We start from the raw sequence: 13,950 nt of genomic DNA, 5'->3' as shown, positions 1-13,950 counted from the left end.
TGTAGCGGGCACTAATCGAGGCCTGGACACCCAGGCATCCCAGAGTTGCTGAGCAAACTGGGAGAGGGGATGGTGGCTGGGAAAAAGGAGAGCTAGCAAATGGACAGGAAAGATGGGAAGAAGGGATGGCCCCTAGGCTGAATCCTTTATCTTACCCTGTCTCATTGGCCCAGACTCCACTCTAGCAGCTCCCAGTGTGAGGGGCTGGACTCCCGCTCAGTTGCGTTATTTGGGTTGATGGTTTGCTCTGTATCCCGGGGAGGGGATGTGTTTCCTGCACTGTCACGAATGAGGGCCCCGAGGGTGTAAGGCTCCAGAGAGTGGGGAGTCCAGGCGTCGGGGATAGCCAGGTCTCCATTCATCCATCCAATTAGCAAGCCTTTCCAGCCCCCTCAGGAACCCAGTCATTCATTTTTTCCCTTCATTTCTATCCGGATCAAAGATGCCCTTACTAGTTCCTTTCTAGACCGCGGTGTCGCGGCCACTCCCTAACAGAACCTGGCTTTCGCCGGGCCCAATCATCTACAGCTCCTCCCCTTGTTCACCCCAATTTATTGTCCTCTAATTGCAGCATTCTGTCCTAAGGCCAGATCTGCTTTGTTTGGTAATTCGGTTGCTTACCCTCAGATACCGCTTGTCCCGGGGGAGGGGCCCTCAGCGTGGATTTCTTCAGCTGCTGCGGTCACCAAGGCGACTATCGCAACGCCCCGCCTCTTCACCCGGGGAAAGCCTCCGAAGGGCCCGTCACCGTGACAACCAACTCTGGAGGCTCTGCGCGCGCAGAAGCCGCGCCCAGTCCCGTAGACGGGGAGGAGCAAAACGAACCCAGAGCAGGATCAATGCGCCTAAGGCCACGCCCCCTGAAGAAGGCCCTGTCCAGACCCTCTGCGCCCACGGTCGCTTAACTTCACCGCAAGTCTTCCTGGACCTCTCAGGGCGACCTCTTCAGGGAGTCCAACCTCAGCCCCCCTAATGCCTTCTCGTTGCGCTTTTATTTAAGAGAGGGAGTCAAAGAGTGCTGTACAATTCCCTTCTGCCTCCCCTTTGCCTTTTTTGCTTCGAAAACAGCCCCCGCTGTCTGATTCTTTTTGTCACTCATTCAACATTTATGTCGGTGCCAAGTGCTCCTCCCCAGTTCGCCATTACTCTAACTTTTCCCTAAAATAATTCTATTTTTTTATCGTGCCAAGGCTCTTCAGGTGAAGGCAGTGGTGTGTGTTTTTCTCTCGTATTTTTTCTTTCGCGTCTGCCTTTCTTGGTGTGTCTCCATCCTTTCGTCCTAGCTTCCTCATCAGCACCCCAAGACCAGATGATTCTTGAATAATCTGGCACCACAGCAGGGAATCCTCGGGCTGGGCCCGGCCCCAAACCTTCAGACCAGAAGCTGGTGAAGGTGGAGTGTTCCTGGAAGCCTAGGACTTTCCGTAGCCCATCTGACCCTTAAAGCTAAAAACCTGAGTCTCTCACAGAGACTGATCTGGCCAGATTCCGACGGAGCAGGCGAGGTGGGCCCAGAAGACCCCCCGGCGGAGGAAGGGAGGAAGCGTATGGGGCACCTGGAGCAGCATCCGGGTGTGGGAGGGATGTTGGCACCAAAGTGCCACCTTCCGGGGAAGCCGCATAGTACTTTAGGTGATCCGCCAGGGCAGGTTTCCCTGGTGGCTCAGGTGGTAAAGAATTCGCCTGCAGTGCACTAAGACCTGGGTTCCATCCCTGGGTTGGGAAGATCCCCTGGAGGAGGGCATGGCAACCCACTTCAATATTCTTGCTTGGAGAATGCCCATAGACAGAGGAGCCTGGGAGTCGGACACGACTGAGCGACTAAGTACACACACACACACACACACACACACACACACACCCCTGAGCGACTAAGTACACACGCGCACACACACACACACACACACACACACCCTCAAGGCAGGATGCCTGGGTCCCTACGAAGGCGCGACCTTCTCAGGTTTCTCTCCAGCCGCCTGGCCAAGAGCTGAGCTTGGGCTGGGGGCCGCCCTCGCGTCTTCCCAAAAGCTCTGAGGTGTAGCCAGGCACGGATAGCGAGCTCACAGCTCCAGAGCCGGTGGGCACCGGAGATCAAACCCACTGACCTGCGGTTGAGCTGAGGCGGGACCGGAAAAGCAGGGGGTGCGGGGGGTGGGGTGGGGGGTGGGTGTATGGAAAGGCTCTGGTTTTCTGGAACCCCTACTGGACTGAGTAGGGTCACTCACGACTCAGGTGTCCTCGCTTTTGGATTTCTGACACGTCTTCCCCATCGTGAAAAATGGTATCACAGTCATCCACTTTTGCAAGCCTATTCCCCCTTCCGCACCTCACATTCAGTCTAAGTCCAAATCTGTCTGGTCTTCCTTCTAAATGCTGCTCAGAGTCATTCACTTGTCGGCTTCCCTCTCTTCTGCTAGACCAGGCCGCCATCTTGTGACTGGACTCAGGAATAGCTTCCTAACTGGTTTCCCTGCCTCAGAAATCTTTTACAAACAGAAATCTGATCTTGCACTCTTCTGCTGAAATCTCTTTGTCAGTGGATTACTGCCCAAGTTCCCCCAGAAACACTCTTCCCCTTCCCCCCTCATTGTTGACTTGTCTCCCACTCTAGATTGTTCTCTGTGAGGGTAGGGACTTGGTGCAGTATTGTATCCCCAATACCTGATGCAGTGATCTAACGAATGTCTGTTGAGTTAATATGAAAGAAGGTTCCCCTCTCCTTCCCCGATTCTCCTCATCCTTGTTTCCAAACCAGGATGTTAGGGCCGTGGGTGAGGACACTCTGTCCCTTGGCTGTAGATTCTAGCATTGATTTCCACTCCAAAAGGATGTTGCCTCCCCCCTTCCTCTTTGCCCACTTCTCTTTGGCCAATATAAGGCCAAACTGGAGGCTGGTGGGCAGTCATGTATGTTATGGAAGGCCATGCAGGTAGCCAGAATCAAATCCTGTACATAGTCCTCTTAATAGTGCTGGTCACGATGAGCTTGGTGTTTGGTAAGTGGTTCAATGGGGTCAGAAGGGTTTCCTAACCTGCCAGATACAGAAACCCTGATACCAAGTATCTGCATACATGTACCAAGAATATTCAGGTAAAACCAGGCAGGAGGAAAGATGGGATGGGTGGGCTTAGTGGGATAATGCTCGGGGACTGATAACAGACTGATATTCGCTCTGAGGGAGATTTCTGGTGACTACCCCAAGGCTGTCTCACTCAACGGCAATAACCTGAATGGAGATACTAAGGGGAATCTCTTCGAATCTGAGGGCAATACAGAATGGGGAGGGTTGGGGGAACGTGCCAGATGACAGCCTCAGGATACACAGCATAGAACAAGGCTAAGTTCAGCCTGATAACTCCACTTGGCTGCAAAGCACCATCTACACAGAAACCAGATCCAAAGTGTTTGCTCAGCATCTGCCTCATACCAAGTGCTCTGCTGAGTCTGAAAGCGGGTTTTGGGGGCTCAATAACATGTGATCTGCGCCCAGGACCAGAGGAGGAGGGAAATGAATATGGTGTAGTTGGGGAGGGTTTTGGTGGACAACGTTTCATGAGTCTGTTCAGTGAAAGGACAACCAAACAAAGAATGTGGCCCTGGGCTGAAGTCTCTTGGCTACAGAAAGGAGAAATTCTTCCTGTCCTGTGATGATACACTCTGAGGTTTTCACACTGTGAACATTACAGATTAAGAAAGCATATTCAAAAGAGAATCTGGGGGTTGGGTGAGGGACAGTGAAACCAAGTCACAGAGGAAGCACTGTCTTAACAGGGCTGCCAAAAGTTGGAGTGCCAAAAGTTGGAGTGAACTGCCTTGGCCTAACCTTTAAATTTAGAGGTTTGTAGAGTGCTAAGCATGTTAGCCCCTCAAATGCATGTTAAATGAATGAGTTCCTCATTTCAGGAAGTATGAGAGTAGAGAGTGGAAATTTTTTTATGAGAACTAAAGCTTCTGATGTTAGATTAAGCCTGATGGTTTTCAAGAATTAGTCATTTTATGGTTTTCTGAATAGGGAGGTAGGAGGAACAATGGGGTCGATCAGTCTGGGAATTAGGTGGGTTTGGGGTCAGTGTTTCTCTGTGTTCCAGGTCAGTCTGAGATATATGATCAAGAACCCATTAAACAGAAATATTTCAACAAATACCTAAGCTGCTATCGATGCCTCTTTGAGACCAAGGAGTTGGGATGCCTTCTGGGATCTGACACCTGCCTTGTCCCAAAGGGCAGCAGTTGCATGACTCTGATCATAAAGAACAGTAAGCTGCCTCTTCCTTTCATCTTGGGTCCAGTCCATTCCTGAACTGAGTCTCTACCAGCCTTCTAAGCTGCACCCCAACTGGTTCCCACAACTCTAAGATACTGTTCTATCACTCCCCCTCTCTCTCCTTTCCTTTAGAGCTACTCCACATCGCTACTTCCATTCCTCTTCCCTTCTTGGCTCACCCTCGTTATAACACCCAGCCTCGCAGGCCTGGAGTTCACCAGATCCACTGGCCTTTCCTCAGGCTGCCTTCTCCCCATCTGTCAGCGGTAGTTCCTGCCAGCACCATTCTTCTGCTACATCTTCCATTGCGTCTTCTCAGCCTCCTTCACTGAGTCTTGCCTTTTTCTTCTGGAGCCTTAACAGCTCATGTTCACCAGAGTTTGGTCTTTTGCTGTCCTCCTCTTTACCTTCCCAGAGGAATTAAAAAAAAAAAAAAACATTTATTTATTTAAGGTGCACCAGGTCTTAGTTGCTTCATGGGATCCTAGTTGCTTCATTGGATCTTAGTTGCTTAGTGGGATCTTTCGGTTGCAGCATGCAGGATCTAGTTCCCTGACCAGGGATCAAACCTGGGGCCCCTGCATTAAGATCTCAGAGTCCCGGCCACTGGACCACCAGGGAAGTCCCTGTCACTGTTTGGAATGGCTCTTTCCCACCAACCTTCCATGGGAAACTTCCCCAGAGCTCATGGCTGGTGACTCCCTGGCATTCCCTGACCCTGTCCAATTTCAGGGATCTGCCTTTCTGGGGTCCAGGCTGGGGTAGGGCGTCAGTGATGGTCAGTCTCTGTGGCATGAGGGGATGGGAGGGCTCGGGGCTTTGCCTGGGACCTCCATGTCACTGATTGCTGCTGTCCGTCCCCAGACAGTGGTTTTGAGACCATGGTGAGTGACTGCCGCAGCAAGGAACAGATGAGTGACTGCTCATACACCCGCGCCTCTCCAGTGTTTGGCTTCTGGATATTCTCTCGATGCTGCTTCCAGAATTTCTGCAATAACCCTCAGAAGAGAATCCTATATGTTCCTTAGAACTTCTGTAGAGACCTCAGGAGTACAATCCTGCCAATTTCCAGCTGCCCTCCTGATTTCCACCTGGGGACAGTCGGCACACTGTCCACCCTCCCCCGAGCAGCCCTCCCTGCCACCCTCAGCAGCAGGTACTAGACCCCAGCCCCATCGGCCTCTTGATTGATGCCGCTCTACACCCCTCAATTTCCACTCTGCCCCTTCCCACTCTCCCTCTGCAGAATTCTCTGCAGTTTTCCTTCAAGTCCTCTGACATTGTTCCTCCTGTCTGCTCCCACCTCAAGGATACCCCTTTGCCCTGCTTCATTTCTTTTCCCACGACAGTCCTCTCACCCCAAGTCCCCAGCTGTTGCTCCCAAATAAATAGATGTACAAACTGTTTGGTTTGCCTCTCTCTTCTGGTGGATATGGAGGTTGAGGGATGTAGTACTACCTGACTATTCCATTATGGGAGCAGGTAAAGGGCTCCCCGACCTGCGGAGCTCGGCTCCTGCTTTGCCCTGCTGTGTCTGACTCAAGAGGAACTGGAAGCCCTCCTGTGGCTAAAACCGGAAGGGTAGTGGATGTCCTCAGAAATGCTGTCAGACCCAGAGCTGGGTGGGGACTGGCCAGGAGGTCCATGGGGGTATGCTGGTGGGAGTGGAGCTGTGAAAGAACCAGTCCCAGGGAGGAGAGGGTAGGGAAGGAGTTCTGTGGAGAGATGCTAAGGCCTAGTGTCCTCTCTAATCCCAGGCTAATTTCCTTTTTCAAGGATCACGGTAACTCACCTCAATTTCGGGCCTTGGGCTTCTCAGCCTCTAAGGCTGCCTTCCAGTTTGACTTGCTAGAGCTGTACAGACCTGGGCCTTTGACTTATACTGAAGTCAGAGGTCATGGGGGAAAAGATGCAGGCAAAAGAGGAACATAGTGGCTTGTACCTCTTTACCTCCAACTGCTTCCTGATCTAGAAACAAACATTGGTTTCTCCCACCAGCGCACAGGCAGTCACAGGGGCCACAGAAATCCAAGTGCAAAATGTTGTATAGGTAAGAGTATATCCTGTGTGATGTCACTTTTACCAAGAACACGATGAAATTCAGGACAGTAGCTACTCCTGAGGGTTGGGACAGGGGAGGTTCTAAGAGGGGGCCCGAAGGCAGCTTTAGGTGTTGATAAAGGCCTTTATGCTAACTTGGCGAGTAGTATAACACAGGCGTGTAAGTTCACAAAAACCCATCTAAAAGTGTGCAAACATCTCTATGGCCAAAATGGTTTAAAACTAAATAGGGCAAACCAGTGTGCTTTGTCTCTAAGGCATATCTGTTTTCGAGCCCATAACTTCTTTTGAGCCCATAACTTCTATTTGTGTGCACACACTGATACACATTCTCTCAATCCTGACACACTATCTCTACTTTAGAGGTGACCATAGTGAGGCCGAGACCGACTTACCCAGGTGACAGAGGAGCTGGGGTTGGGCCTCCCAGCCACAGGGGTGCACTACTTTTCAGAACGTTTCATAATTCTGGTACTGGGTCACCAGATTCAGAGGGGTGGATACCTGGCTGTACTCATCTGCATGTCCTGGTGCTTCTTAATACCAGGCCTGGCTCAGAGCGGTGTGTCCAGTATGTACTGAATGCATGGGGAAGGCTTGAGTTATGAAAATTCATTATTGCTTTCTGCATGCTTGCAGTTCTTCAAATTAAAATCAAAGGGCCTGCCTCTGCGGGCCTACCTGCGTACTCTGTACTCCCTCACCTTTCACTTAGACTTCCCACACAGCCGGTCCTGGCTGCCAGGACCCTGGAAAGAACGCAGGTGCCTCAGCTCCAGGTGACTCTGAGACGCAGACCTGTTGTGTTTGCTCTTGTGTTTTCGTGGTGGTTTTTTCCTTCCTCTTGTGGAAAAACCTGACATCACCTGTGAACTTCCTAGATTTTGGAGGGTATGTTTAAGGCTGGCAAGATTCATAATCTTCATACTTTGATCTCCAGCCGAGCAGAGGGTGGGATGGATGTGGGCTGTTTGAGGCAGGCCATTGAGGAAGCCACAAGGCCAAGTGTAGTGGGCAGGGCTCTGCAATGCTGTTTGAACCCCACGCCCAGTTACCTTTAACTTGTCTACACCTGCCCACACCTGACCCTGCCCCCATCAAAAACGTGACAAGGACTCTGGGCAGTTTGTTTATTGTGGAGGAGGACTAGGGAGTGCAGAACAAGGGACAGACCCCCTCCTCTCCCTGGGAATCTGTGCAAGTGGGTGTCATGGCTCAGGGATGTGAAGCGGAGCTGAGGAAGCCAGAGACTGGGAAAAGAGATGAGAGCAGGCAGCTGACCAGGCAGGAGCATGGGGGGTAGACAGTGAAGGAGGGGCGCCACACTGCTCAGTCAGGAAACCTTCACGAAGTCCAGCTCTCACCCTTTCTGATGCAAGTTCAGTCTGGCACAGACTGAACTAGCTAGGTATAGCAGAGTGGAAACAGCCAGACTGAGAGAGATCAGGAAGATGGGGGGTGGGATGGGGGTGATGGGACATTCAGTTAACAGGACAATGTTGAGAAAACCATTGTTCCTTTACCCAGGTCAGCCTAGGCAGAATCCACATTTGAGATTATATTCTAGGTGGTCGAAGGGCTCTGGGTACACTGCCAACTGCTTTTTTGGGGGAGGAGATGAGACCAAAACCATACGGACACCGGAAGGACAAAGGAAAGGCAAAAGAAAGGAAGACTGAGAACTTACAGACCCAAGAGTGGGAGTGTTCTGAGAAGACAATGCATGATGCTGGGGTGCCAGGAGTGAGACGCTAGACCAGAGAGAAATCTATCTGCGCAGGGAAAGATGTCAGGGACCAGCCCAGGGAAGAGTCAAAAGTCCAGAACTGTTGAGGAACAGGTATATGCTGCGCAGGTCAGCAATGGACAAACTCAGATTCACGGGTGGGCCAGCCAGGGGGTCCAGGCCTTCAGAAGGCTCCTCCCCAGCAGGGAAGCTGGGCAGGGGCAGTGACAGGTTCAGGGTTTGGTAGAACCACAGGATCTGGGACTGAGACAGGGGCAGAGCCAGGGACCTGTCAGGGGGCTCAGGCAAGGCACTCTGGAGCTGGGGACTGTACCAGGAGTTGCAGTAGTCATACTGGCAGCACTGGGCCGAGTACCAGTACTCTGAGATGTAGGTGGGGAGGTTTTCTTGGCAGCGGTAGGAATTGTGTTGTCCACAGCCTCGGATTAAGAAGCGAGCTTTGTTCTCTGGAGAAGAAGGGACAACTAATAACCCTTGCTGCCTCCCACAGTCACCAAAACTGGTATCCCTTTCACAGACCTGCCCATCCCTCACCTAGACCCAATTTCCTTTCCAGACTCCTGCAGAAGAGGCCAGAAGAAATTAGCTTAATCGGCTCCCCAGAACTCCAGACCCCTCCCCTACCAGAAACCTCCATCTCCTTAGACCTCAGGCCCCAAGCAGCCCTCATTTACAAGAGGAGACAATGCCATAGGCTGTCCTTCCAGTGGCCCCTTCCCTGCCTGACTCAACTCACCATAGTTGATGCTGATCACCATGCACGGGGATGAGCTGCTGATAGTGCACTTCTCTGAGCCTGAAATGCATCCTACAGCAGGATTTTCTAAGAGGCAGAGGTGGCAGGTCCGGACTTCAGAAACAGGAGCTGGGGAAGCGGAAGATACGGATGGTGGTGTTGGCCCACTCCAAGTTCCCTGCCTTGCAACATCCCGCTCATCCACCGCCACCCTCTCCCTGTACTCAGCCACCCCTCCTGCCCTGCCCCTGCTCCACTTACCCTTTCCCACCGTGAAGCCCACCATGACCAGTGCACCTATAAGCATGTGGGCCTTCATCATGGACTTCTGGGGAGAGGGGCATTCCCCGAGGGGTGCCTAGAAACCCCGTGACCACACTCCTTGAGCCTGAACTGCAGGGTGGTTTTGACAGGTAGTCTGGGCAGGAGCTGCTGTAGGTACAAAGCTATACTCCTCCCTGGGGCAGGAAGCAATTAGCTTGGCAGGAGAACATGTCCTCACCCACCTGGTCTGGTTCCTGAATGTGGGAGCGGCAGCCCAGACAGGTGCAATATCTGGGCCCCAATCCAGCTGTCTACTTTTGTCCTGAGTGTCCCTCAAAGATCTGTTCCTGCCCCTCCAGGGTCCATGGATTAGTTTCATTCTCTGGTACCACCTGCCATCCTCCCTACACAACAGGGCCAGTCCCTACTGTTCTGGGAGAAACTTTAACCAGGAACCCAGTGACCTTCATCCTTCTGAGATGAGCATGTCTCAGCTTCCCCAGGAGGGGGCACACAGACACAAAACAGCAATTCTGGACCTTGAACCTCTTCTCCCCACCCCTTATAGTTCAGTTTATTTTGGGACCACTTTCTTTATAAAACTCAAAGTGATGTTGATTACATCCCCTAAACAGCCAACTGCAGGTAGCACAAAAAGAGCAAATATTTCTCCAGGCTTTGAAATCCGATTTCTGTCTTTGCCTTGTGATCTCCGTACATCCCTACACCCAGTCCTAAAAACATCACCCAAATCTACTGGGTACAAATCTGTGCTGGTTTTCCACTTGAAGAGAGTGGGCTGGGCCAGGAGGGCTCCTGGGGCCCAGCATACCATTACCCGTGCTTCCCCAACCCCAAACACCAGCCAATCAGCCCATGGCCTTTTCTTCCACTTTATTTCATATTCCCACCACAATAATGACTCCTTTAATTTAAACTAAAAACCATAGAGGGTTCCTGAAATTGTGGCAGCAAAGGAATGAAAGTGTCAAAGACCGAGGGACAGGTGGGGTGGGGAATCAGCGAATCGTCTTCACTGGGCTCTTGAAGTTGCTGGCGGCTTGGAGCTGCAGCTGGTAGGCCATTGGATGGATCTTGAAACCGTAAAGCCTGGGTTGGGGCAGAGGTGAGAGAGGAAGCACAGTGAGCCCCATCCTGGCCTACCAGTGGCCTGCATTCCCCCCTACCCCAGTTTCTTCATGGGCCTGCTCAGTACTTCAAGGCAGTGGTTCCCCAACTTCTCCCTTTAAGAATATTTGGAAATGTATTTTAAATATCTATTAAAACTCAAATTCAAAGCTACAAATATGTGTCTGTACATATATACATGAGTATATACACGGCAGTACTTATTTTAATATAAAAGCTAAACTTTCTTTTTCTACACCAGAGCAAAAATGATACTGCAGGAAGATCACACACTTCAACCGTGGCTCTGAGAATTTCCTAGCGAAAGTTGAGCACACAAAATGGCAACAAGGCTAGCTACTGCCTCATCCTCCCTTCTTTCTGGGGGATCCCAGGCACTTCTTTTGACCCTTGGTGACTCTGTCCCTGCTCCCCACCTGGGCACAAACTGGTTGGCGGGCCTCTTGGGCCGGTACTCGGGGTGCACCATGAAGAGCATGTGAGGGAAACCGGTGCCGAAGTAGGCGCCATCCGTGTGGTGGTGCCTCGATGACTTGGGTGTGTACACGTCCATGCACTTGGGGCAGTAGAGCTTCACCATGGCCTCACCTGGGATGTCTGAAAGGCCTGGGAGACAGCCAGACTCAGCAGGCCAGGTTACCCAAGCCTGCCCAACCTCCCTCCTGGACTCAGGCCCCAACCTGCTGAGCCCCAACTCCATCCCAGCCTGCCATGGCCCTCCTTTCCCTTTCCCAACACTCACCGATGGGAAGCATTGGCTGGTTCTCACAGTACACACGGGGACAGTATCCAAAGTCTCCCTGCTGGTACTTTTCCAACTGATGTGAATGAAATTGAAGGAGTTGGTGGGTAGGTATGAAGAAAAGAGGCAACCCCCTCCTCAGCCCAATCCACTGTGTCCCCAACTCCTTCTGCCTCTTAATGTCCAGAGGCCCCTTCTCTGGCTCAGATGGGCCTTCAGACTCCCCTGCTTCCTTTTATCCAGTCAGGCAGTCTGAAGATCATCAGACATTCACTGCTTATTCCCTGAGGAAGAGGCAGTCTACAACTTTCTGCTCTAGGTCACATCTCCCTCCCCCAAAACACTCCCTTCACCTCAACCCTCAATCAGGTCTTAACCCGTAGGCCCAGATTCTGGGGTTCTTTCCCCTCTTCTCAGCTAGATTCCGTGACAAGGCTGAAACGAGTGACTTCTTGCTGACGGAAACTCTGCTTCCCTGTTGCCTCTGAAGGAACCGAGTGGGAGTAGAGAGGCCTCACCATCTGGGCGATGCCACGGTTGGTGAGGATATAGCGGGCGTGGATCAATCCATAGAGCATTTCGGCTGCTTGCTCAATCAGGTCACTCTGGTTGGGGTTGTCTTCCAGCTCCTCATCTGAAACATGGCACCAGCCAAATGCAACCACTTGCCTTACAACTTTTTAAGGTGCCCTGCCCACTCCCGGGGGCTGCTGGCTCTTCAGCCCAGCACCCAACTTGGAGCCTCACCCCACCCACAGCCTGGGCCTCTGCCCCTTCCACCAACCCAAGGGTTTCTTTCCATCCCTCTCAGCCTCTGCTTCCTTCTCTTCTTTAATAAATAAATGCAAAGATGTCAACACGGAAGATAGAACTCTAACCTGGAAGGGGCAAGGAAGAAGATAACACCCATGGAGAAACTAGCATTTTCGATAAGTGCTAAGTTATAGGATCAGAGTATGAGAACAAGTGTAGAAGTCACAAAATTAGGCAAGAGTGAGGTACGGAATCAAAATGAAGTAAAGGATTTGGGGTTAAAAGGGTTAGAGAACCAAAAGGAAATTTAGAAATTCATGAAGCAGATAAACAGGGTGTGAACAGGAAAAAAACAGCACACACACAAAACCACCCTGAGGGTGTCTCACCAGGCTCCAGGTCCAAGATCATGTCTAAAGCTTGTCGATAGTGAGGCACCTGTTCATTGAGTCCAGTGAGATTGAATTTGTCCTGGATATAGTCTTCATCCACCTGTCAGGACGTGAAGTCAAAAGGAAACCCAAAGCAGAATCCTCAGCTTTGACCTGGGCAGGGTGCTCTAACTCGTGCCTTATCTTCAACACAACTGCTTCATTCCCTTTGTTCCGCACTCACAACTCAGCAGAAGTACTTGAACCTCTCTCCCTAGTTCGTGTATACTGCCCACCCAGAAGAGGTCTGGCTTTTTTCTCCTAAACATAAGCAATCCCCTCCTTACAGAGGCAGTCCTTTCAAGATCCCTGTCCTGATTCCTGTTCCTAGCTCTAGGAATCAGTTTTGGCCTCTCCTGAGGGGCAGCTGGCTCTCTGAGGAAGGTGGGGGCTGAACAGCTTGGATTCTGAAGTCAGTTACACTCCCTTATGTTAACACACAGCCATGCTATAAAACATTTTAACGTGAAGTGTTTTAATTCTCCTAATAGCTACCAGAAATACGTACTATCAGTACTTCCCTAGTTAAAAAAAAAAACAAAAACACAGGTTGACACGTCCAACGTTAGGCTGTTGGAGGGTGGCAGGGTTGACGTGGGGTCTCAGTCTTGACCCTTCACCACAAGTTAGAGAGTGCTACTAAGGAGACTCCTCCTTGACAAGAGTTTTTACTGAAGTATGTAAGAGAAGTGTGTGGAAGCTTTATGTGCAGGAGATTATGTGGCCAGATTACATGTGGAGGTGGATGGTAGGGTTGAGGAGAACTCACCTCACAGAAGAATTCATTGCCACGGAGCCCACAGAACCAAGAAATCCAGGACACCTCCTCTGAGCTGCTCATCTTCACGTCGGCTAGAGACAGAAGAGTATAAGCCTAAGCTCTCCCTCCCAACCTCTGGTATCCTCACTCCTCCCACACTTTGCCCTCAAACCATGGAAGAATTTGGGGCTACCCTTTTCTTAAAGAACCCGAGACTGGAGCACGTCTCTCTAGCTCCTCTTATTTACATTCCAGCCCCTTTTCACTGAGATTACATAGAGAAATTCTTCGGGGTCCACCAGCTGTGAGAAACCGACAGGTCTTGACCCCACTAGTCCTACCTCCATCCCTAACGCTCCTGAAAGCCAGGCCCCTCTCTCCTCCGTGTCAACTCCGGTAGGGCCGTGGCTCAAGCTCCCTACCCCCGCAGGTCTCTGGCCCCATTCTCAAGGGTTCCGAAGTTTATCCTTTCCAAGCAAGAGCTGGGCCCTCCTTTTCTCATGGCCTATAGGTGGTGGTCAGGTCCGTTTCATGGGAGTCCCGACATCCCGCCTCCACCCTTCGGGCCACCTCTCCTACCCTCGGTGCCGGACCGGGTCATTTCCTTTCCCACCCCCACATCAAGACGCGGAGACCCCATGTGCCGCGCCCAGGGACAGGGGACATGGCGCGGCGACGACCATCACACTCACCGACTGGACGGGGACTGGGACCGGGGGACGGGGAGGGGAAGGGGAGTTTCTGCTTCCAAAGACCGCGACGACGGCTACAACGCAGGCCGCGGACCCGACCGCGGCAGGCGAAGTGGGGTGGGGGGAGTGGAAACTGGGGAGGGTGGGGAAGAGGGCAACGCGCAAGTGCTTAGAGTTAGGAGCCGCGGTGCATGCCGGGAAATGGAGTCCTTGGAAAGAAGAAACTGACGAAACTAGGGAAAAGCGAACTACAAATCCCAGGATGACCCGCGCACGACCCTGTTGTCACGAGGCCCCGGGGGAGGGGTACGCTGGGGGCGGGGCGCAGCAGGGCACTGCGAGCCGCCACCG

At 51.9% G+C, this 13,950-nt stretch overlaps 3 protein-coding genes across 3 annotated transcripts; 1 reads left to right on the top strand and 2 right to left on the bottom strand.

The window, feature by feature from the left end:
- On the top strand, positions 2,980-5,412 carry LY6G5C (lymphocyte antigen 6 complex, locus G5C). Its single transcript, XM_005696665.2, has 3 exons — positions 2,980-2,995; positions 4,089-4,256; positions 5,129-5,412. Exons 1-3 carry the CDS (start codon positions 2,980-2,982, stop codon positions 5,290-5,292), a joined length of 348 nt encoding a protein of 115 aa, XP_005696722.1. The 3' UTR covers positions 5,293-5,412.
- On the bottom strand, positions 7,442-9,146 carry LY6G5B (lymphocyte antigen 6 complex, locus G5B). Its single transcript, XM_005696583.3, has 3 exons — positions 9,070-9,146; positions 8,809-8,937; positions 7,442-8,518 (listed from the first exon to the last, which is right to left on the bottom strand). The coding sequence occupies exons 1-3, from the start codon at positions 9,128-9,130 to the stop codon at positions 8,115-8,117; spliced, it is 594 nt and encodes a 197-aa protein (XP_005696640.1). The 5' UTR covers positions 9,131-9,146; the 3' UTR covers positions 7,442-8,114.
- On the bottom strand, positions 7,442-13,921 carry CSNK2B (casein kinase 2 beta). The gene is made up of 8 exons (XM_018038614.1): positions 13,600-13,921; positions 12,917-12,999; positions 12,106-12,208; positions 11,482-11,597; positions 10,964-11,039; positions 10,638-10,827; positions 8,809-10,182; positions 7,442-8,518 (listed from the first exon to the last, which is right to left on the bottom strand). Exons 2-7 carry the CDS (start codon positions 12,986-12,988, stop codon positions 10,092-10,094), a joined length of 648 nt encoding a protein of 215 aa, XP_017894103.1. The 5' UTR covers positions 12,989-12,999; positions 13,600-13,921; the 3' UTR covers positions 7,442-8,518; positions 8,809-10,091.

Source organism: Capra hircus, chromosome 23 (assembly GCF_001704415.2).
Source record: "Capra hircus breed San Clemente chromosome 23, ASM170441v1, whole genome shotgun sequence".
Lineage (NCBI taxonomy): Eukaryota > Metazoa > Chordata > Mammalia > Artiodactyla > Bovidae > Capra > Capra hircus.
The sequence above is the reverse complement of the archived record's forward strand: the minus strand, read 5'-3'. Positions and strand labels throughout refer to the sequence as shown.